At 44.0% G+C, this 25330-nt stretch overlaps 1 protein-coding gene across 3 annotated transcripts in view; it reads left to right on the top strand.

The window, feature by feature from the left end:
* Positions 1-25330, top strand: part of Btbd9 (BTB domain containing 9) — a 369488-nt gene that overhangs the window by 215821 nt on the left and 128337 nt on the right. For all 3 annotated transcript variants that reach the window (XM_028885042.2, XM_028885043.2, XM_028885044.2), the window contains exon 7: positions 22672-22781. In XM_028885042.2, the coding sequence (XP_028740875.2) occupies positions 22672-22781 (110 nt within the window). The remainder of the gene's footprint in view (positions 1-22671; positions 22782-25330) is intronic.

The following is a 25330-nucleotide window of genomic DNA, read 5'->3' as shown; positions in this document are numbered from 1 at the left end:
AGCTTTTAAACAAAGAAGGAAGCAGCCAGGGACCATAGTGCCCAGGATTCAGCATTCTGTCACTGCAGGTGGCCTGAAGCCTAGACCCTGGCCTTTATGGCTGAAGAAACAATAGACTGGGAGCTTCAAGTCTCCAAGTACTCCTCTGGGCTACTTCTCCCTTATCTTCTAAGATTTTCTACACTGAGTGTTTACTGAGCCCTCGTGTGTAGGACACCAGATCTACATGTAGAAGATCTGGCCCTGTCTTTGAGGAGCTTCTGTTCACACCAGTAGTAGAGAGCTGCCATTGAAGAGGTAAGCCCCTGCTGCAGAGTAACTGTCAAAGGACATGACAAGGTGGTCTCCTCAGGAAGACCCAAGGAGGCTACTGCTTCAGCACATGGTATGTTATGTGTATTTCTAATCTTCACTTGCACATGAGTCAATTACAAGAAATGATGGACACATTAACCAAATTTTACTAATCTTTGCATTATTTTATCGTAATGTAAGTTATTGGCTATCCTTGGGGCCAGAGCTGAGAGCAGCAAGTTTTGGAGGGAAGCAAGATCAGCAGGTTTCTGGCCACCGTGCTTCATTAAATCAGAAACCATTTATCTGCATTAACTCTTGTTCTGAAGTGTTCATATTTTTAACATGTGGGTGAGCCTTTTCACAGCGTGTAAGGGTCTACTTTGTGCACTTCTAAGGAAAACTAGTTGGCCCTTTGAACCTATATTCATCTTGAAACCTTGTTACCTTGTTAAATGGGGGCTATTATCAGGCTGCCATAGTCAAGACTCTGAGAGCATGCTTTGTGTGCTTGCCTTAACTACTAAAGACCAAAGGCAGCAAAATTGCCATAGCAAAAATGCAGAAGTGCAAGAGGAAGCAGCATATATCATTTGAAGGAAAGTTCATTCTTCTACTGCTTGTGAAAGACCATAAAGCTGAAAATCACCTTTTTCAGTCGTGTCTTAGTTGCCTCACTGAGGATGATTTTTTTCTAGTTCTATTTATTTACCTGCAAATTTCATGAGAACATTTTTTAATAGCTGAGTTATATTCCATTGTGTAAATGTACCATGTTTTCTTTATCCATTCATCCATTGATGGATGTCAAGTTTATTTCCAATTTCTGGCTATTATAAATAGAGCAGCAATGACCATGGTTGAGCAAGAGTCTTTGTAGTAGGATGTATATGCCCAAGAGTGTACAGCTAGACCTTGAGATAGATTGAGTCTCATCTTTATGAGAAACTGCCACACTGATTTCTGTACAAGTTTGCACTCCCACCAGCAATGGATGAGTGTTCCCCTTATTCCACGTCCTTACCAACATGAGCTGCTGTTGCTAGGTCCTGACAGCTCCCTCAGGGAAGCGGGTAAGAAGGTACGATGTCAACGACACAGATACTGGGAGTCAGATGAAAGGCAAACAGCAGACTCATTTATTCAGTAACAGGGAAGGCCTTATATACCCTTCCTCCAGCAGCTAGGTCGTGTCCCCATCTGATGACATTGTGTGGTCGCCCCTCATTAGCTAGGCAGATCAGGACCTCTGACAGCGCCTGTGGCTAGGCCCTCAGGCAGACTCCAGGTTGGCTCATAAGGAAGAATGTTATGTACATGCCTTGGCAACTGGTTTTAGCCAATTTCCTCCACCCCATGGGCCTGTTCTACTATAAGCTGTCACTTGTGTTATTGATCTTAGCCATTGTGACTAATGTAAGATGAAATTTCAAAGTAGTTTTGATCTACATTCCCTAATGCCTAAAGATGTTGAACATTTACATGTTTCTCAGCCATTTGAGTTTCCTCTTTTTAGAATTCTCTGTTTAGATCTGTACTCCAATTTTAGTTGGACTGTGTCCTTGATGTGCACTTTTTTTGAGTTCTTTATGTATTTTGAATATTAGCCCTCTATTGGATCCACTACCAAAGGAGAAAAGTAAACCCAACCACAAACCCTTTGATCTACAGTGGTGACCTGCCTATAAGATGCATTGGTGCAATAGTGGCACACAGCTTGTGGGAGTCACCAGCCTATAGCCTTAGCCCTCCATAAGATGGAACTTATGTCCAACACTGCTTGGGTGGGCAAGAGCCTGAGACCAGATAGACCAAGGACCTAGGGGAGAATCACATACTACTGTTCTGCTGAAAGAATATAGCAATAAAATGATTCCTAATGACATTGTACTGTACTCATTGATCTGTGCTTTGCTCAGCCATCATCAGGGAAGCCTCCTCCTGCAGCAGATGGGAACAATAGAGAGACCCACAGCCAGACAATCTTCAGAGAGTGAGAGACCTTGAAATGCTAAACCCTAAAACGGATGTGGCCATCAAATTCCTCCCCTCAGGGCTCCAAGAACTGCAAAAGAGGAGGCAGAAAAAGTGTAAGAGCCAGAGAGGATGGAGGACACCAAGGAATCAAGGTCTTCTAGGCACAACAGAGCTAGTGTAGGACTTATGAACTCACAGAGACTATGGCATCATGCATAGGGCTTGCACAGGTCTGCACCAGATGGAGTCTTAGAACTGAAAGGAGAAATAGGCACATGCCCCCATCCCTAACCTAGATGCTGTCTCCAATTGATAGTCACTTGCAAATGAAAATGTAGTTTTCTCCAAGGGAGTCTCACTGGGGAAACAAATACTCTTAAGGCCAGGCCCCAAGCCAAGCAGAAGATGGCCAACACAAAGTGAACTCAACAGCATCTTTGGAGGATCTTTGTCTCATAATGTTAAGTCAGGTCTTTTTTTTTTTTTTTTTTTAACCTTACAGGTCCTTTGCTTATATATTTTGGCTTCTCAGTTTTGTGTTTTTGTGGAATTCCTGTGTATGCAGTGCGTTTGTCTCTGTATCTATGTGTATTTTGTCTGCTTTTTCTTTGGCTCTTCTTGTTTACTTGTTTTGTCCTATTCTGATTTGGTTTGGTTTTGCCTTACTGAATTTTATGATTCCTCCTTGATACCTCTTTGTTTTCTAAGGAGAGACAGAAAGGGTGAGAGGGTGGGGTGGGGGAGATGGCGAGCAACTGGGAGGCATTGGGTGAGGGGAAATCATAATCAATATATCGTAAGAAAAAAGATCTTCAATAAAAGAAAAAAATTGAAAAAAGAAGGTATTTCCCCAGGATTACCTCAGTTTGACAGCAGAACTAGAAACCCATTGACCATTATTTGGGGGTGTGATTTATTGCCTCCTAGGTAACATGTGCCATAGCACATTAGCTGCCAAGGTCAGCCAGGGAGTATGGCTTTTTTTTTTTTTTTTTTTTAGCTTGTGGATTGAATTGCCTAAGTGTTAATTCTAAATACTTTTATCATAAATATTTAAAGCAAATAACCAATTTCCACTTAATCATGAACCATAACTCTTATTAGTCTGAAAGCACTTGCATGGAAAATTACATATCACTTTAATGTATTTTCTGTCTGTTTTTATGTCCATATAAAATGACAGCCCACAGATGCATGATGACATCACCATCACTGAGCCAAAGGAAGCAAAGGAAATCATTTGTGAGCTGATCATTTAAGCAGCCCCTGTCAGTTTGGTGCTTCTCTCTACATTTCTAGGAGGGAATGTCTGTGTGTATAGTCAGCCACAAGATCAAGGACAGTTGACACTCAGTTCCTTTGAAATGAGTCCCAAATTTAAATACAATGTCCTCCAAATGTCCCTTGGCACCAACGAATGTGATTTTTTTTTTAAATGCTACATTAGTTTCTCTAGTTCATCCCACTCAGCTCCATTGCCTTTTCCCTAATGTTGTGTCCAATTGTAAATGACTTGAATGATGGGCCTTCCATCTTTTACCTGGCCCATGTAACCCGTGAGTGCCCAGAACTCCTGGGCCTCATTTTCTGTGACAGCTGTACTGTGGCAGCCCTGAGGAAGGGGTGGCAGAGCGCATGAGACTTTAATTGCTGCCTAATAGGCTATAGCAACCTGAACATTTTATTAAGAGGGCATTTAAAATTAGCATTATTATTCCAGAAGATGCTTTCACACCGCAGTAAAAATCATGCTGAGAGTGTCTGATATGTAACCTAATTTCACCACTTTCTTAATTTCTTTCTATTATTCCTAGTAATATACCTCTCAAGCCATTTTGTATTCTTTTCTTTGTACTTATCTGTTTGCACATATAATTTCCCTCTTTTTTGTTTTTCCCAGAGTATTGTGATAACTATACACACACACACTTTTTGAGGATATATAATGTATATAAAGCACAGGTTTTGGGTTTTTTTTTTTTTTTGAGTTAGAAAGACTTCGTTTTGGTATTGAGGTGTGTGTATGTGCAAACACACACAGTCACTTTGTGCAGCTGTGGTTGTGGGTATGCTTGTTTGTATAGAGGCCAAACTTTGACTCTGGGTACCTTCTTTTATTGTTCCCCACTCCCCCCCTTTTTTACACAATATCTCTCACTAAACCTTGAGCTTGCCACCTCCGCTAAACTGGCTAGCCAGTAAGATTGCAGTAATTCACCCACCACAGCACCCTGCACTCGGTTTATAGGTGTGGGACACCGTGTCTGGGTTTTATGTGTGTTCCAGGGATGTAAACCTACATCCTCATGCTGGCACAGGAAATACTTTACCCGTGAAGTCGTCTTCCCAGCTCCCGAAATACAGTGCCTCTTAAAGAGTGCATATTGATGGACCCTATGGAAATAGACCATATATCCTCCTTGTCATCATAGTCAAGACAGTGGTGATTTAAGTCTCTTTTTCCTTCAAAATCTGAGTGTGTAGGCCAGTGTTAAAGTATTTGCCTAGCATGTGTAACACCCTAGGCCCAATCTCTAGCACCATAAAGTTCAACAAGAAATCCCTTCATTTTCCCTTTTGGTCTGTCATTACTGGGACACTCTTCCTGAGACTATCATGAAAGCCAGATCTCAATAATATCCTTTGAGAGAGGGACTTTTTCTCTTTAGTGCTGATATTTGAGGAGCCCTTCCATCATTCTATGGATATTTGATTCTATTGTATTTTAAGTAATCTCCAACCTGCTGACGGTTGTCACTTAGAAACCTCCTAGTGGTTTTTCTTTCTTCTGCTATATCATCAGATTCTTCAGCTTTGTTCCTGCACCTTTGGATCGCGCTATTATCCCACTAGCATGTGGTGGCCTTACAAAAAGGATTTGGCTTTTGTTATTGTTTTGAGAAAGGTCTCACTGTAGCTTTGGCTGGCCTGGAACTCGCTATATGTAGACCAAGCTGGCCTGGAACTCGCTATATGTAGACCAGGCTGGCCTTGGACTCATAGAGTTTCACTTGCCTTAGCTGAGATCAAAGGTGTTCACTACCACACCCAGCCTACAAAAAGGATTTTTGACAAAGAAAACACTGCCTAATTGAGATTTATTTGAGTTAAATCTTAAACAGCAAGTTTAAAACTCTGTACCAATTAGATAATTTTTGTCCTTAGTTCCTTAGGCATAATCTATATTATTTTAAGAAGTAGTTTCATGTAAATATTGTTTGGTGATTTTTAACAGTATTTATTAAACATTGTTAAATTCCTGGGCGCAGCTGTTACAATAATTACCTTTTGTTTCTTCACAGTTGTTTCTTTAGTTTTCCATTATTTTCATACATTCAGTGCACTGTGCTGGGCACTTCACTGGATGCTTTGAAAGAAAAACTGAACAGCACCTGGGTTCAGTAAAAGTGAACACTTAACATTCTGAGGTGTGAGACACGCTACAGTAGACGTTAACACTCTGAAGTGTGAGACACACTACAGTAGACGTTAACACTCTGAAGTGTGAGACACACTACAGTAGACGTTAACACTCTGAAGTGTGAGACACACTACAGTAGACGTTAACACTCTGAGGTGTAAGACACGCTACAGTAGACGTTAACACTGAGGTGTGAGACACACTACAGTAGATGTTAACACTCTGAGGTGTGAGGCACACTACAATAGACGTTAACACTCTGAGGTGTGAGACACACTACAGTAGACGTTAGGCAGATGTAGTGAGGGAGATACAGCTCTTCATTGGAATGAGTGGCCATGGGACATGATATATAAAGCAGACGCTCAACTTTATAGGAAAAGTTACAGTTTATTCAAAGAGTAAGAGAGGAAGGCATTCCCAAGAACAGAAGTCCCATGTGTTCTAAAGCACTCTGGGAAATGACACATGATTTCAAACACTGGACATAAGGGAGAAATACTTAATAATGGTGCCGGAAAACTAAACCGAGACACTAAGAAAGTGGTCCAGCAGCCCAGTAGTCCAAAGGAGCATTAACCTCAGATAATTAGTCTTTGCTTTTGGAGTGTGCCTTTTTATGTATGGCTGTGTTGTTGTATTTGTTGTGATTAATGCTGCAGTCCTTTAATACAGTTCTTCATGTTGTGACCCCCAACCATAAAATGATTTTCATTGCTTCTTCATAGCTGGAATTTTCCTAGTGTTATGAATCATAATGTAAATATCTGTGTTATCCAATGGTCTTAGGCAACCCCTGTGAAAGGGTCGTTTGACCCCAAAGGGGTTGCAACTCACAGGTTGAGAACTTCTGATTTAACTAATGGTTCCCAAGCTGATCCACACAGTAGACACGCTGCTTCATGTCACTTAAATCACTCTGTAAGAATAGTGTATGTTTCCAAAGTTCTCCAAATAAGTCTTGGAATCTGACTTAAGAGCCGCTTCTCACACCATTTGCACCTAGGTGGGTTCTGGGGCACTCAAGGAGACCTTAACTAAGAAAGGGTTACAATTAAGACAGAACCCATTGCCCCAGTATGTAAACGGGAAGCAGCAGTCTCCACCTCTCTGCTTCCACTCTTACCCTGCAGCCTTTGAAGTTACTCAGGTCACTTCTGCCTATCAGTAACTCAAACTTTTGCTCTCCAACAGCTCCTCTAGCCTTCAGCCTTCCTTCCACTTGTTCTTATGGCCAGACCATGTGTCCACCATGGCTGCTCCCATTCAGTACAGTCTCAGCTCTGCTGCTCTGTCTGGTCTTTCTCGTCCCCAGACTCTGCACATGCTACTTACTCTTCTGCTTTGATTTTCCTTTTCGACTTCCTTTCACCTCTTCCTTCTCATCTCTTGGTCCTCAGCAACCACATCTAGGAAGCAGTTCTTGGTTGTCCCTGTCTGAGTAAGGTGCCATTGCCATGTGCCACCATGCTGCTAATGAAGCATTTGCAGGATATTTATTAATTGGTATTGAAGTTCCTGTCTATATGAAAACAGTGGGCCTTTTAGGAATTGGCTTGTTCACATTCGTTTCCTCATCTCATGTCTAAAAGGGCTCAGCATATGGTAGTTGCCCAGTAGAAATGCTAAGTAAACTGTGGGAAATGCACTCATTTCATGTTTTTGAGTACTTAAGAATATCCTTCCCTCACTCCCACTCTCCATCCCGCCCCTTACTGAACACTTACTATGTGCCTGGTTCCTGTACATTCTCTTAGATTAGATGCGATTACTTTCCTCTCTACAGATGAGGAAACAAGCTTCCAGAAGGCAAATGAATAAGCCAAATCTGAGTTGTTCATTCAAGTGTCTTTATAAAATTGATACTTCCCATTCTGAATGAATGGACTTCTTTGATTTAAGCTATAAGAAAGTTAAAGGATAATATATAAACATTCACATTTATTTTCTTGTTAATTGCTAGTGTTACCATTGTCTCTGGTGATTGTTAAAATAACTCTTTAAAAGGTGGGATCTTGTTTAGTTTCATCATTAGTTTTCTTTTCTGACACTTACAATTCTCCTAGTCTTGTAGTGCAAGTACAGGCTCAGCTGTTCATTCTGTTGGAGAATTAGAAGGGTAAGTGTTTAAAATAAGCCTCCATGTCCCATCATCTCTTCCAGGGTGTAGTCTTGTGAGCCCACAGCTTGAGCATCCTTCCTGAGGAAGCTGCTTTAAAATGAAGCAGTTGATTTTCTTCCACTGCCCTGATAAAATAAGCAGTGAAGTGGCCTGGTGCTGGCCAGAGCAGGGTAGGGCAAAGCAAAACAGAGTGATCTGCACATAATTATCCAGCCCTGGGTAACTGAGTTTTCTCTGGCTTCTTTCTTCTGAGATTTAGCATTGAAATTATTGAGGGAAGGCTGTTTGCCTGGGCGCCAAGACAAGCTGCATTTTCATTGTCTGCCATGGTCCTTTTGATTCAGAGTTGTGGGCCAGATGCCTTGTACTTGTGACAGGGACTCCAAAAAAGCAGCTGGGTGTGCTCAGGTGACATAGTCTCAGTTTCTGCTGCGAGTCAGGCACAAGCTGGCCTTTTAGTGCCCTGGTGGGTTAGATAGACTGTGTGGGGTCCAGGCTGAGAACCAGCTGTGGGGCAAGAGTGGGCCTGAAAGAGGAAGGTGCTGAGTGGCTCCCAGGGTGGAAATGACTGCTGGTGGCCTGGGTGAACTTGGTTTCCTGAGAAACTGAGCAGTGTCCTGAGATGTGAGACTTGATGTGTTAAAGCCAGACCAGTCCTGGACAGACATGGATAGGTTGCCATTATGTTTAACTGGACTCTACTGAACTAGACCAAGTGACAGGAGCTGAAACATTTTCTCTTGCCTTACTCCTATCTAATTCATTAACTAGCCCAGGAAGACTGTCAGCCAACCTGAGGGTTTCCTAGGGCTTCCTGAGACAAGCAGTAAAAGCAAATGGGTCCTGCTGAAACTCTCCCCACCCCTTTGGCTCTTCCAGTGTCCCACTTAGAGCCCCTGGCAGTCCCGGGAGGTCTAGATGTCTTTGCTGCCTGCCCAGCCTCCTGCCCCTCCTGCTGCTGGGCAGCTACAGGATCAAAGAGGGTGATCTCGGTGCACTTCCTCCACCTTGGCCACTTCCTTCCCATGGTTCTGCTCAGCTGCAGCTGGCTGAGCTGGGGTATTTGGGAGCATCCAGAAGACCCACAGCTGACTCTGTCAGGTCCCCTGCAGCAGCTGTTATCTGAAGCAGCAGCCGCAGCCGCCGCCGCCGCCAAAGAAGGGTGTGTGGCGAATATGCAGGAAGAACACCAGACAAGTCTGCACTCCAGAGGGTGGAAATCAGTCCATGTGCATGTAGAGCTGGTGATTGTTCTGGAAAGCGGGAAGGGGAGGAGATGGTGTTTTATCAAGATAAACAGAGCGGCCAGGGCGGGGTGTGCAGCTGTTTCAATATGGCGATGAGCTGAATTACTTTATCTTCACGAGGTGGGAATGAACACATCCCCCTTTCTACTGGAAGGAGAGAAACTGAAGCTAACAAAACTAGTCAGTCATTTGAATCTTTCTGCAGAACGGTGACAATTTATAGAACTGTCTGGACATATCCTTGTTTGGACATTTAAGTAGTGAAAACAGCAGCCTAGAAGATGGAATAGCTGAGTTGGCTGAGACAAGCATTTGAGGACCTGGTAGAAGGAATGGGGCTAAGAGGGACTGGGGAAGTAGCTGCAGGGTAAGGCTGTTATTTGAGACAAGGAATAGAATTACAGCCTAAGGCTGAGTCGGGATGGAAATGGGGCGAAATGGTTATTATGGTCCTACCTACCATTTTTGAGTGGCTACACGGCTTGAAGGCTAGAGTTCTTAGACTCATTAAAGCCAGCAGAAGCCCTTGCTTGGACCCTAGTCTTTACCAGAATATCTAAAGACATGGGCATTCCCTTATGAAATTTCAGGTGGTGGTAACAAAGTGAATGCACATTGGTTCTCACACCCTTCAGAATAAAACTCCCAGCAAAACAAGAGCAGAGGGATTTTGTTGAGGAATAAACCCTTAATTATAAGGAAAATGAGAAGAGGAAGTGTGAAGCCGATGAACATGTGCTTAATGACTGAAGAGGCTCAAGAAAATAGAGTCCAAAGCTGTTGAGTCCTCAGAGAAGGGCACCAGGCACCCCACAGGGATGACAGGGGTGGGGGTGAGGGTGGGGTTGGAACCAGGCAGGAGGCGACTAGGATTAGCTGACTAGACCTTTGTAGTCACTGAATAGACTTGACTGGTTCTCTCCAGCCAGAGGGGAAGACTGGGAAGTGAGCTGATGGGAGTAAGGCAGGTGGGGGAGCCAGCATAGTTGAGGTTATACTTCACACACACACACACACACACACACACACACACACACACACACACACACACACACAGAGTTTCTGGTCTTGTTTTATTACTTGCTTCTAGAACACTAGCAGCCGGGTCCTTATCTTCCTTCTACAAGGGAGTTAGAAATGTCTCCCTAGCTAATCTGGCCAGCCCGAGAGGGATGAGCCAAGGAGTCTGAAAGTGTGCTGCTTTCTTTGACAGCCGGCCTCTTTAGGGAACCTCGTGAAGCCAGAGCTCTCTCGCTGCTTCTCCAGGTTTCCTATTGTGTGCCTAATTCCCTTTTTCACAACGTGGTTGAAAATGAGACATAAGAAAACCGGTCAAATATAATGCTTAAAACAGACAGGACAAACGTATATGGGGAAATTAAAACTTCAAAAGCCATTGCCATCTTTAAAGAGATTAGAGTACACACGGCAATTTTATTCCAAGGACGGGATGCCATGAGAAGGAAGAGTTAGAGAATAGAAAGTGTAGTTAGAGCTTTCATATATTAAAGCAGACGTGGAAAGTCTGTGGGAAGTGTGCAGCCTAGACAGCGAAGTTGAGCTCTCCCAGATAGAAAACGAAAACGAAGAAAAGATGGCTGAAAAGGCATAAAAATAGAGGTCAAGGCTCAGAGGTTTCTACAACTGGAACTTCAAGTGTCATTGAGAAAAAGTTCAGGGGAAGAAGTTAGTACTAACACTTCAAGACGATTTACCCTGACTGAAATATACGGGTTCTCAGATTGCAAAACCCACCCCAAGACATATCTTCACATCCTTCCTGAAAATGCACATCTATAGATGACCACATACTTCTAGAGCAGGTCTTGGTTTTAAAGAAGAAAAAGAAAGGGAGACTCCAGTTCAGATCGTATAATGGCTGTTTAGTAGCAAAACCAGTTGACTGACAATATTCTACTGAAAGCTCTCAAGGAAAACAATTGGTAGTTTAAAGTTCCACACCCAGATAGAATGCCAGTTGAGTAGGAAGATGTACTAACGGTTTGCTCAAAGTCTAACTTTTCACCTCCCAGGAACCATTGCTCAGGAGGCTTTCAGTAAGCGTACTCCACCAAAGTCGCAGAACAGACCGGCAGACGGCAGGGGAGAAAGAAAAGCAGCCTGGAGTGGGTTAGGGCAAGTGAGGCGGTTGGCCTTGGCTGAAGCTGCCCAGGAGGCCTCGGAAGACAACTGGACAAGAGAGAAATGACCAGAGATCCGTGCTGTGTCTGGATGCTTTGAGAGCAGCATGGCAGTTGAGGGACAGTTACTGGAAGGAAGAGTTTAGTGTGGAATTCCTAAAATTAAGCAAAACAAAAATCTCTTGAGCCATAGCAGATGTCTGTAACCTTAGCATTTGATAAGCTCAGATAGACAGGTTTCCTTTGAGTTTGAGGCCAGCCTGAGCTACAGAGTTAGGCTCTATCTCAAACAAAGAAAACAAAACAACCTAATGCCGTTTCTAACAGGGAAAACCCCAAGTAGGAATTGGGCGTGAATAACATTTACATAGTCATAATGGAAACAGTAAATGTTGATCCAGCCCAAAGTTACAGTTTACATTTGGGGCTGGGAATGGTACAGTTGAAGAGGAGAAAGCTAGGTCCTTGTCTTGTGCAGTAGTAGCATTGGTCGATAAAGCCTAAAACCAGAAGATCAAGGAATAGCATCAGAAGCATGTTGATTATAGATGCAAGATAAATCCTAAAATAATGAATTAAAGCAGATAACAGTGGTTCCTCTGGGGAGGGGAGGAAATGGAGCATGGAAGATTTGTCATAGCAAGCCTTACAGGCGATTTGACTTTCAACTATGTGCACAGCTAATATTATTTTTAAAATTAAAGAGGAGCAAACAGTAAAGGCAGCATTGGTTTGCTTGAAGAGGCCAAGGACCAGAGGGGTAGCAGTAGCTTCTAGAAATATGACAGAATCTTCTTGTTAATGAAAAAACAAAACAAAAAACCCCGTCTCTTACAAGAGCACGTTACTCTGTGTGCATTATACCCCCAAATGTTTCTTTTCTTGAGTTTGTGAAACAAACGTAAGCTTGGGGTTCTCTCTGACCACCAACCTGGCACTGATGCTGTACCTGGAGAGCCTAGGGCATGAATGGCTGAACTCTGAAGACATTTAGGGAAGGGGAAAAATCCTTGCTAAACTCTTCCTCCTCCCAAGCTGCTTTCTAATCCATAGGAGATGCAGATGGTAGACAGACTTCAGATTGAACTTCAGCAGGGCATAGGACTCTCAGCACCATGGGTGTGTGTGTACCGGCAAAGAAAGGCCTTGTTAAGTTGATCAGAAAGACTGGCCGCTGTGAATCTCAGTCAGCTTAGCTCCTGCTGCAGGCAGCCCTTGTAGACAAGATGGTGCCACTTGGAGCATCTTCCTGTTCCTGCTTTGCTTGAGTTCACGTTCTAAAGACTTGACTAAGTCTCTCCTAGCTGTAGCATTGAAATTAGGGCCGTAATCTGCCTTGTTGTTTGGAAATTAGAGTATAGGCTTCTGTGGCAAAATTGGTCACACACCAGACCTTTAGCAGCCCTGAGGGGTGCACTGTATGTATTCTTGCTCACTGTGGCTTGTCCTTGTGTATCTTGCAAATGTCAAGTGTTTGCATTTCCTGTGTGTAGGTGGTGAATATCCTCATTTTCTCTAGTATTGTTTTTATTTACTTTCCTATTCTGCCTCTTGTTGAGAGCTGTACATAATTAGACTGCTATGCCAATTGAATCGCTGGCTAGCTTTTCCCATTGCTCCTCCCCTTTCCCTTTCCATTCTGAGATACCAGATTCCCCCAGAGCAAAAGGAAGGTCCCTGAAGTTTTCTGTCAACAGTGATGACTACTCTAGGGATATTAGATGGAATATGTGGGGCTTTGGGAGTTCAGCTTGTCTCCCTCCCCGCCAGTACATTTAGTGTTCTGAGGGTCTGTTGCCTGGAACACAGGTTCCTTTAGGCAGAGGACACGAAGCTGGGGTTACAGGCTGCCAAGCTTTAACATCTCCAGTCTGAAGATAGACTGTTGCTGTGATATTTAGTACTGTCTACATTATGTGATAACATGTCTGAACATGTGTTAGGATTGGCTGCATGTCTGCATGGACTGTGAAAGGCTGCATGTGTGGTGTGTTCAGAGCGTTAGCTTAGATCTGAGTTCTGGTGCTGCCTCTCAGCAGAGTGGAGCAGAGGCCGCTATCTTCCGTCCCTGCACTCTGGCGCTCTCAGTTTCTGACACTTTGAGACAGTCATGGCCAGACACCATTGCATTTCTTGGGGTAGCCAGTATTAGCCTTCTTAGGAACCTTAAGTGTTTCTTTGGAGAGCCAAACTGCTTTCTTGTTTAAACCTTTCGCAACTAGCATATATAACTGCACAAACTAATAGTCTTGTGAAATTTATTTTTTTGTTTTTGAGACTTGGTGTCTCTCAGCAGCCCAAGCTGGCATTAAACTTGTAGCAGTCGTGGTCCCTCAGCCTCCTGGGTGCTGGGATGACAGCCATGAGCCACTCTGCCTAACCGTTGTTACGTATACATGTACAGAACACATGGCGATCACGTCCATGACCCCAAAGTCTTTCTCTTCCTGTTTACCCCTCTTCCTTTTCTGTTCATTCACCTGTTCTAAAAGAAGAAGGAAAAGAAAAATTATTCTGTCCTTAAAGTTTTGTTGCAGTGAATGGCTTGTACCCACCCTAGTTAAGGGAAAAAGGAACATTTCCCACCATGATCCATGACCCCACCAAGCAGGTTTGTTTTAGAGGTCACAGTCACGAAGTGAGTTTTCGCAGATTCTTGTGCTTTTCCTCCCGTGCACACTTGCATTCAACTCATTTGTCTGTGTTGGTGGAAGTTCACGCTTGTCGGGTGAACCGGGGAAGACAGTGCAGCTAGCTGTTGCCAAGATGAAGCTAGGAAGTTCTCTTCCCCATCCCGAGCGTGTTGGACTAGGGGAAAGTAACTGTAAAATGCAGAGGTTGAACTTTTGGTTGACATTAGCAGCACCCAGAGAGCAGGGATTGGCTCACTCCCAGGTGTATCCCCCCCATCCCTGTCCCCTCCTTTTTTTTTCTTGCTTGTTTCTCAGGGTTAATTTTTATTTTATATGTACCATCTCCACTTCCTCCTTTCAATCTTTTGAATATTACAATCTGAAGAAAAGAAAACTAAACCATGAAATACATGTTTTTTCCAATGAAATTCAAATTGGTTCCTCTAAGTTGTAAGAAGCCTGCATGGTGGGTTTTTTCCGTTGTCCCACTGACACTCTGTGATGGGTGTACTGGCCCAGTCCTCAGACTCCTTTATGTGGGACAGAGCTGCTCTGTCCTCCCACTGGACTCAGCTGCCATTCCCAGCCAGTGGGTTAGAACTGCTTGTCTGTGACGAGTAGTTTATCTTGTAAACAATGGATCATAGATTTATTTTAAATATGTTCTCTCTTCTTTGACTTTAAATGTAAGTTCATGGGGAGGGATTTTATCTGTACTACCCAGACTAGAGTAGCAAGCAGGTACATAGCAGGTGCTCAATAATATCATTTGCATAGGCTGTTGATCACTGGGTGGACAACGTGAAGCCGTTCTCCTTTGCCATGTTCGTTTGGTTTTGGTCTTTGAAATAAGTGTAGTGAGTTTCACCATTAGGACTTTGAAAGCCCACACTCTGAGAGCCCATGTTTGAAGATGACGCTGCCATATGTGAGAGAGAGGTACTGAGTGCTTGGCCCTTCTCTCCACTGCTACCTCAGTGTGGAGCCCAAGATAAGTGGAGAACTGTTTTCAAGACAGGGTTTCTCTGTGTAGCTTTGCGCCTTTCCTGGAACTCACTCTGTAGAACAGGCTGGCCTTGAACTCACAGAGATCTGCCTGCCTCCGCCTCCCGAGTGCTGGGATTAAAGGCGTGCAACCCCCACCCTGGGGAGTGGAGTGGTGGGGTGATAAATGAAGAACTTAACCCAGGTTTTCCTTGGGTCTGTCTGCTCAGAAGTTACACAGTGTTTCTGTTCTTGCCTGAGGCTTAGCGTAAATGTCCCCAGATCAAGGCTTTTGTCCTGTTTTTCAGCTCATTCCTCACAGGGCTTAGTATAATTTTTTGTACCTGGTAGGTGGGTCTTGATTAATGACAGATTTACTCAGGGTACCTTTAAGAGCTTAAATGCAAAAACAGAACATTTAAATGAACTAAATAAACTTCACACCTTATATAATTTTACATGATTTATATAAACACTACAATTAGTTTGGGGGACGATAATTCCAAGTACAGTTTTATAAGTTGAAGGCAAATGGCAGTGTTAGGCTCTGAATATTTGAGGGACAGGGAAACTTATTGCTCAAAATTCACTTGTGTTTTTTATGAGCAACAGCAGATGCTCATGTCTGTGTTGGTAGCTTTCTGTTTGGAGAACGATGGGTTGTTATTTCACCCATCAGCTTCCCTCCTTATACTGCCTTCTAAACAAGATGGCTTCTTGTTTTGTTTGCCCTTCAGGTTGAGTATCTTAGACGCAGGTGCATGATTCCTTCCTCCCCAGGGACCGAGCCAGGGACCTGGTTGCTCTCTGAGCTGGCAGCCTCTGCTTAGGCTCACTGTGCAAAGTGTTTAACCTTTCCCTTTCTCCCTCTTGAAGTGCACAATACTGCAGGGACTTTTCCAGCGTCAGCAGAGGACAATCTATAGCTCCACGGACCAGCCAGAGGGAAGGCTTTCTAGGAGTTACAAATCTTTTCTGTTGCAACATGCTTTTTCTAGAAGCTTTTTGTCATTCTGGCAGCAAACTGTTTTTCACTAGCTGCCTTAGCAACAAGACCCAGACACCCTCCAGCTCATGTTCTGTTGTTAAGAGCACTGACGTTATACCCAGAATTGGAGGAAGAAGCCATAGGTGACCTGCAGAATTTAGCTGCTCTGGGACTTGGAGGACCATGTACTTTCTCAGGAGGAAGAAGGGAAAAAAACCTTGGAATGACCAGACCCCAGGTCACCCCAGGCCTCTAAGTGAGAGTTGTAGCTTGTTCTTGTCAGGGAACTGTCCCTGACCACAGCAAAGAGCAGGATTTCTCCTCAGAGTTCTCCAAAGCTACTTGGAAGAAAACAAAAAGTATTAAGGAACCCCTCTTAAAGGTGTAGATAGCTTTAACCCTAACTCTAGCTTTCAGTAGTACCTGCTTATGCCAATAATGTAAAGTCCAATTTTAAAATAAACTGTTTCCTAAAAATTAAAATTCTATTGAATTTTAAACTCACTTGCTCCCTTAAGAGCTTACTTAAATATTCTTAACAAATCAAATCTTATTTGATACTAGAACATGCTTAGTATAGAACAGTATGTAACTGAGGTTAAGGTTAAGGATTAGCTCTAACCACAGTACAGAACAGTATGTAACTGAGGTTAAGGTTAAGGATTAGCTCTAACCACAGAGTTAGCTTGGAGTCTACCAGGACTAGAGACTGGGGGGTTAAGGTGGAAATGCACAGTTCACTGATTTTTTTTTCTTTAGTCTATTAAGATGCTTGACATTGTTGGGCGGTGATGGCGCACACCTTTAATCCCAGCACTTGGGAGGCATAGGTAGGCGGATCTCTGTGAGTTCGAGGCCAGCCTGATCTACAGAGTAAATTCTAGGACAACCAGGACTGTTACACAGAGGAACTCTGCTTCAAAAAATAACATTAACAAAAAAAAAAAAAAAAAAAAAAAAAAAGCTTGACATCTTCAGTGTTAGCTGTGAGATGTTAGCTCTGGAAGCATTCTGACAGAAATGGTGGACAGACGAAGGGTGGGAATTTGTACCTTTCCATATCAGGGAGATAATGCCATGAAATCACAAAAGCAAAATATTAGTCCTTTTTTAGGAAATGTCATGTTCCTTAATTAATTAAAACTCTTAACTTCCAAGATGTGCACAAGAATATGAACCTTTCTTTTGAGTTGAACGATGTACCACACCACCTAAATGAGTGTGCCTGGATTTCTTTCTCCTTGTCTACTGAAGCAGGAAGCTTGGGGAGGAAGGTAGAGGCTTTCAGCTCATGCAGGGCATTAATTCCTCCCTAGCTTTCATGAGCATTGAGACAGGACAAGAAAAAGGGTTTTTAGACCAGATAATCAAAGTAGGAAATAACATAGAGTCAGGAAATGTGCATTCTAATAGAACTTGCTGCCTTTGGCCCATGGTGCCCTATGCTGTGGTGCCTCAGAGGGTGATCATGACCTATCTGCATGGGCACATCTGCCCTGTGGCCTCTCTCACTTCACCGTCTAGCATCAGGAGTTGTAGTGGAGTTTTCCTGTCCTGGAAGCCACTTCTGAATTACCACATAGAGGCTTATATTAATTGTGAATGCTCGGCCAATAGCTCAGACTTATTACTAACTAGCTTTCACATTTTAAGTTAACCCATATTCCTTATTTACCCTCTGCCACATGGCGGTACCTTTATTAGCATGGCACGCTCATCTCCTGCTCCCTCTGTGTCTAGCTGGTGACTTCTGACTCTGCCCTATTCCTTTCCATCATTTTCAGTTTGGCTTTCCCACCTAACTTCCTGTCTAGCTACCAAACTGTCAGCCTTTTATTAACCAATGAGAGTAATACATAATCACAGTGTAGAAAAGGATTGTTCATAGCAAGGAGTACTCTTCTAGGTAGCCTAGGGTTCAAAGTCCAAACCACAAAATAATGTACCCACCAGTCTATTTTAAGGGTACCCTACTCTGCTAAGCTCTGCCTTTGGTAACTAAAATATTTAACTCATTTAAATACTCTGTAGAGTTTCTATTGTTGACTTTTTGTTGTAGCAGGAATCTTAAAAGTTCTTATTAATAAAATCAAACCTGAGGCGAGTTATTGGGGTCCATGCTGGTAGATCAGAGAGACAGAACAAGCCACAGCTATCTCACCTCGCCGGATCCTCAGCTGGTCTTGTCTCCTCAGACTGGAGGCCTCTGAGTCCTCATCCGGAATGGGTCTCAGCTGAATTACTGCTCAAAAGCCTGAATGCTTAACCAGCCAAAATCTTAACCAGCCAAATGCGTCTAGTTTCTGGTCCTCACACCTTATATATCTTTCTGCTTTCTACCACCACTCCCTGGGATTAAAGGCTGGCTTTCTGGGATTAAAGGTGTGTGTCACCATGCTTGGCTATTTCCAATGTGGCCTTGAACTCACAAAGATCCAGAGGGATTTCTATCTCTGGAATGCTAGGATTAAAGGTGTGAGTGCCACCATTTTCTAGCCTTTGTATTTAGTGGCTGTCTGTTCTCTGACCCCAGATAAATTTATTAGAGTACACAATATTTTGGGGGAACACAATACCACCACATTTTGTGGGTAATTTTTATTGTTATTTTTAAAAATCGACAATATCATACCTTGTGTGCAATGTAACTGAGATTTACACCCCCACCCTCTCTTAACCTCTTCCCTCCACTGACTCTCTTCCCCCCACCTAGTTCCCTCCTATCCTAATTTCCTTCCTTCATTTCCTTCTTATGGGGGTGGGGGATACAGGCAGCCACAGCTTCTGTGTTTCCATGATTGCAGCAGCCATGTGATAGATATGAAGTCAGTGCCCACTACACTCCTCCCTACCCTGTGGTTCCCACATCCTTTTGCCATCTTCTCCATGATGTCCCTTGGGACTAGGAGGAGTGACATCGATGTCCCACTTGGGACCAAGCACTCTGCAGTCACTTATTCATCCATTGCCAAAACAGGCTTCTCTGGTCAAGGCTGAGTGCTGCCTTATATTACATTTGGAAGGCAGTTCAACTACATGTCCATTTGGCAAAGCATAAGTAATGGATTCCCCTGTAGCTCCTGTGAGCAGCCTTCTTAGCCCCAGGCTTTTGAGCAGTTTACAGTGCTAGGCATATATTCCCTCCTCTAGGATGTGCTTCAGATCTGATCAGGAAGAGTGGTTAACCGTGTTCACGCCACCATTGTACCAGTTGGCGTGTCTTGCCCCGCAGTTCACTATTGGAGCAGGAAGGGTCTACAGCTGGATGTGACCGTTGAAGGTTTTCTTCCCAGTGGCCTGCATAGCACCTCCCAGCTCACTGAATGCCAGCTAGTAGAGAGAGAGCTGCCAGCTCAGTTCTGGCCTTGTTTCTCTGTGCTTTGTCTCCATAACATGTGTGTCTTCAGCAATCGGGTTTTACTGACTAGTTACGATGGGCAGTTCGGAGCAGTGGTAATGACCCTGATTGCTCTGGTAGCCTCTGTGGGCTTCCTGACTAATTCATAGGGACTTGGCTTTGAAAACCTATGACTTGGGGGTGTAGTGTTGACCTTTCTTAGCAGAGGAGGAATCCAAGGCTCAAAAATGTTTAAACATTTTCCTCTCGTGTGACTCATCATTGTATGGTAGGCTGTACTGCTTTAAAGCCCACAGTATTCTAAAACTCTGCAGTGCTTTCCAGTTTTTGTAGGCTGTCCTGAATGTATTAACTTTATCCTAGTAAGGAAGACAGAATCCCTTTCGCCCGTAGTCTCTTAACTCTGAAGAGCTTCGTTACTGAAACATCTTGTTCTGAACTGTGTTCAGGGTCTGGGCTTTGTCAGCCACTTGAAGACAGTGAACACACGGAAGGCAGGAGAGTGTCGGAAATAGACTGGTTCTCTGGGGCTCATGTGGATGTTGTTCATCTTCCCCAGCACCGGCCGGTCTGCTGCCTCTCTGCCTTCCGCAGCTCCCTTCAAGTTTTAATGATTTTCAAACCGAGCTGCTGTGCTGAGGACCTCTGAGAGAACCAAGTGTAGTGCTCCGGTGTCCAGCTCTGCTCTTCACTGCACACCGATGCAGCCCTTGCTGCCCCTGTCCTTGTGACTAGGTGACATCAGTGACTGCGCCGCAGAGACAATGCTGAAGGGAAAAAAGCACAAATCACAAGCTTCACCTGCTATCCAGGACTTCTTGTGGCAGAAGAGTGATGTCTGCTTCTCTTGCTTAAATGTTAGGATCATTTCATTTTGCTTTTCAAAGAAAGTTAAAAAACAAAACAAAACAAAAATAGACTCCATTTCGCCCCTTCTCTTGGGTTTTCAGTTGCAACTTCTCATCCACCGTGGGCTCCTCCATTCTGAGCTCTAGTGAGGAAGAGTCTGTGATCAGAGTAGGTGCTTGTGAGCCTCCTCAGCCATTGCTTTGGGTCTCCAAGGAAGACAGGCGTCTTAGTGCATTCTTCGTGTAGGGCCCAGGCTGTCAGCAGTCATGGGAGCCTGGCCATTTGTTGGCACTGCGTGCTGTTTCTAGTCACTCTCTTCAGTGCAGGAGAGGAGGGCCTGTCTTCTGTCTTTTGGTGTTCCATTTCTTAAAGTGTGGGCTTGGGTAAGGACATCAAGCCCTTGCTGTGAGTTATGCTGTATTTGTACAGGCCTAAAAAGCATGTGAGCCAAGGTGACAGAGCCTGTTGTGGGCATGCTGTGTAGCCAGCAAGAAGCGTGATGTACAGTGATGAATGGCTCGCTCATTTGACCTCAGGATTATGGGCGGAGATAACACTGTCTTCATTTATGTGGGGCTTTGACCTGGAGACGATTCTCAGTGTTCTTCTTATCCATTATTTTGTTGATTGTCACAAACACTGTCATTAAACTTGTAAAGTGTATTCCACTACAACTGTTTGTCTGCAAGTGCTTCTAACTGTGGCAAGGGGAGGGAAGGCTGCATAATTTTGTCTGTTCCTGCCATTTACATCAGGGTAAGACTGGGAAATGACGGTTATCAAAACTTGAATGCTTGATTCCGTGTTTCCGAAAGGAAGGCAGGACTGTTGAGCACCTGCTTTAGGCACTGCCCAGGGAAAGGCCCTGTCAGTCATCTCCTGGCGCGTGTACCAAGCACAGTAGGAGAGCTCATTCTTCTTGGATAGCCTAACCTTGAGACTAGGATATGATCAGATTCCATCCAACTGCCTGCTCTAAGACTGCAGACAGCAGCAGCACTGAGGCTGCCTTGGCCATGTGCGGTTGAAAGTGCTATGCTAGTTGAGTTCCTGTGGTTACAGGAAATGACCAAAATTAGATTCAGGCCAAGGTGCCAGGTTTAGTGCACCCCTTCCATTCCAGAAAGCACCAGTGAGACTGTCGCTGCCAATAGTAAGAGACAACACAGTCTGTACTAAGAATTTAATTTAAATGAACTCTCCACCAAAAACAAAAGAAAACCCAATCAGCCCAGCCCTCTTTGTCTGTATTGAGGCTGAGGAAATCAGAGAAACCTTCTTTGTGCCTTCAGGGTTCTGGTAGGAGCAGCCGCTGGGTCTCAGTAAGGGAAGGATGGTTCTCCCTGCAGTAAGTCCAGACATTCTGAAGAGCTAGACCAGGAGATCCCATTAATATGGGTTATGAAGATGAGTGATCGGCTTGTGTCAAGGAGCAGATGGCTAAATGAGGTGCACAGGGAATGCCATGAGGCTCAGGCTGGAAGAAATGGAAGAAGATAGCCCATAATGCAAAACCCCTAAATATAGTCTCCTTAATATGAATGTTTCAAATAGTCTTTTACATTATACGGTTAATTCGGAGTGATGAGAAATGTTAGGAAATTATGGAATTAGTGAATAGCGATTAACTTGCAAGTCAAATTCTATCATCTAAATCGAAGGTTGTTCTACGTGCAGAGGGGAGGGCATTACTAAAACGCTGGCCAGCCTGTCATTTCCTAATTGAAATCTGTTCTCTCGTATGCCCCCGTCTCTCCGTGTATAGTTCATAATTTGGAAGAGTGTTCTTAGTTAATCTAGTTGTTTTTCATGGTTCTTCCTTTGAATTCTAGTAAGATAGCAGGGAGCACATTCCCTGTGGTATTGTGTGACACTCAGAAGACTGAGTTGTGTCTTCATTAACCTGTGAACTGTTGGTCCTTTTAGAGCTAAGGGAGCAAGTTGCTCCAGGGTTTAAAGCTTGTTTGTCGAAGATGAAGCCTCTAGGGAAAGAAATGGGGTGAACAGGCCAAGACACTCCAGATCTGCCCGGTGAAACTCCACCCCATGTGCAGATGGCAGAGCCTGGGGCCCAGAGAGAAGCTGCAGAGCAAGCTGGGTCCTCTCGACAGAGAAGGCTCCCGGCAGTCAGGTGGGGGACTGGCGTAAGTATAGAAGCTTGACTTCCCAGTCGGGACTTGGGAGCAGTACTAAAATAAAAGACATCCACAGTGGTTTTCAGTAGTTTATGTGCAGGTTTGCTTTTGGACAGGGAAATAGTATTGATTTCATGCATTTGTCTGCAATGGCTGGAACCTCTTGGAGCTGAAAGCATTTGATTTTGCCTGTAGTTTTTCACATGTACCCAGGTAGACTCCTAGCTATGAGGCAAGGTAGAAGCTGTTGTTACTCTCTAGGGTGAATGTCTCAGGTGTTTACATTTGTTCTGACACACAGGGTTGAACTAAATAGTACTGGTACGATTTCAAGGTCAGTCAGAGCCAAGGTTTGTTTAGTTCCCTATGAAATGCCTGGCCATGAGCCGGCCAAGGACATTGACTTTAGAATTTTCAGGGTCCTCTCTACTCTGTGTGTGGTGTGGTGTGCCTTACCTGCCTACGCCTGGCTTGGATGTGACAGAGCTCATTCCAACACATGCGCTTTCTTTTCACCCTCAGGTATATCCGAATAGTTGGGACTCACAACACAGTGAACAAGATTTTCCATATTGTGGCTTTTGAATGTATGTTCACAAACAAAACCTTCACTCTGGAGAAGGGCCTAATAGGTAAGTATTACAATGGTATTTTTGCATATATACTTAGATACTTTGCCTTCAGAATTTTCTTATTGTAATAGTTCCTCTTAATCTTAAGCTGTGATTAAGGACTTTAGTTGATTTTTGAATGCCATATGGCTGAGTGCCAGAGACTAGCCTTTGTAGAAGAATTCAAAATAATAAATTCAGTAAACCTAAAGGAAAAACAAATATGAATATAATACTACAGCTAGCAATTGAAAGCATTTGGGGACTTTTCCAGATTTGTAGAGTAGAAAATGCTTTTCATAGCCAGGCAAAGGCTTTCACACCAAAGGCTTTTCTATATTTAATAGTAGGTAAGGCTGGGAAGGATGTCTAGTATTGATTTGATGTTCATAGTTTCCACAGCTATGAAGGCATGTTGGCTTTGATTTGATATGAATGGTATATGTAGCTGTGGGAATGTTTTCTTAGACATGTCAGTTCCAGATTCACTCTGCTTAGCCAAATTACCCTTGAGAAAGTTCTAGTCTATAATTTGAGTAAGGCTGGAATGCTGGACTACCACTGAGGAAGTCAAGTTACTGGGTGGGAGCTACCTGGCTGATTTTTCCCGTGTGTGTGTGTGTGTGTGTGTGTGTGTGTGTGTGTGTGTGTGTGTGTGTGTGTGTGTGACTGGCAGGCTGGCTGGCTGGCTGGCTTGCTTTGGCTTTGGCTTTGGCTTTGTTTTAGGCATTGCTTAGCCCATTGCCCACCATCCATCACTGGTCTTGACCTTGGTGATGTCAAGAGTGACTTCCTTTCCAGACAACTTCCTCTTACACTCTGAGTTTTTTCCTCCCCTCCTGCATTGATAGGCTCATGAGATCCTTGGATTTGTGTTTTGACTGTAGCTTTCTTTGAAAAAACAAAAACAAAAACCACTCACTGTGTGTTGGGGGCAGGGTATGCTTTAGTTGCCTTACCAAACATAGAATTCTGTGCCTTTAAAAGAGAATTCAATTCTCTTGTCCACGTTGGGACACATGTCCACACTGACATAAGTCTTTAAGCATGGCAGTGAGTGTAACAGGAAGGAGGAATACAAACTCACAGTCAATGGTGTTTGTATGGTTGGAGCTAAAATCCTCCCATCTGCTGTGTTTCCCTCATAGCGTACAGAAATGTCAAGACTGGAATTTTTCCATTGAGAAGAGCAATTTTAGAGCTCAACCAAATAATTACTTTTCATTTTACTGTTGATGTAATTAAAAAATGAATATTAGTGGTATTTTTGTGACTTTTAAGTAATTTGAAAATTAACAAATTTGAAGCACAATGTAGTGGCATTGCCTTCTAATTCTGTAGGGTATGTAGATTTGTGGCTACAAGCTTCCTAGGTCCCTTGGAGACGTCAGGCCTCGTTGTGTGCAGTCAGGAGAAGCCTTGCTGAAGAAGATAGGAGGAACCAAGAGCCTGCAGATTCACAACCTGTGTGACATCATTTCAGCCCCAAGGACTGCTACATTCTTGTACTTGTTGTATCCATGTAAATCAGTCCCCTTCATCCTGGAGGAAGAACAAGTCTGTTGATACTGTAATTACCTATGAAACAGGCCAGTCTGGTTGAGAGGCCAGGAAAAGAACAAACTCAGTATCCATTGTGGTGAGGCATGCAGTCTTGCTCTGCATGTTCAGCCAGCGCTCTCCAAGGCTCTAATAGTCTCAGGCATGTCACGTGATGGGAGAAGATTGCAAAGGCAAGAAGTTGTTCTGGTGTCTGATAGGACACTTCTTCCAGGCCTTTTTATGAGCATCCAAGTGTGACTGCAGAGGGCACTGCAGTCCCACACCTGTCACTGTCCCTCGGCCACATAGGAGCAGTGGCTGGGCCACTAGGCAGCTAGGCATGTGAGCTCACCAGCGGATGACCCCAGTGGGGCGCACTCAGGACCTCCTGGGCTCATCTTTACAGTTCAGAGCTGCCTGGACTAGGCAGAGAGGGAGGCGGTGGGAGTGGGAAGGGCACAGGGGCTCGCATAGACAGATGGCCATGTTGGTTAGGTCAGGTGCCTTATAGCAGCGCCTAGCCCCTAGCTAGCTCTCCTGCTGGAACCTTCCCAGAAAGGAGTAGACACTGCAGGGCATCAGCAGGCCAGAGGTACCAAGAGGTGAACTGTTTTAGATGAAACCTCCTTGAGAGCCCAAGATTGTCATGGCTGAAAAGAAATAGGAAAACAACAGAAATACTGTGGGTATCTCAGAGTGTCATGGCCTCCTGTGGTTTCTAGATTCGTAGACTGTCAGTTCTCGGTTTCCTCCAACAGTTCAGAATCTTCTAATTACTCTTCTGTAGACCTTGAAAATGACTTGAAGCCATTTGTGGTTTTTAAAATCAGATTTCAGTGTTACAACATGTGATGATGCCAGGAAGTGACACAGCAGAGGTGGTGGTGTCTCTTTCCTTTGTGTGTGTGTGTGTGTGTGTGTGGCCGGGGGGGGGGGGGGGCGGGGGCGGCTGTTTGTTTCTGTTTTGTTTGGGTTTGTAGACCCTCAAACTCCTGATCCGCTGTGTCTGTCTCTCAAATGCTGGAACT

Source organism: Peromyscus leucopus, chromosome 16_21, assembly GCF_004664715.2.
Source record: "Peromyscus leucopus breed LL Stock chromosome 16_21, UCI_PerLeu_2.1, whole genome shotgun sequence".
NCBI lineage: Eukaryota > Metazoa > Chordata > Mammalia > Rodentia > Cricetidae > Peromyscus > Peromyscus leucopus.
This window is presented reverse-complemented; position numbering and strand designations above follow the sequence as displayed.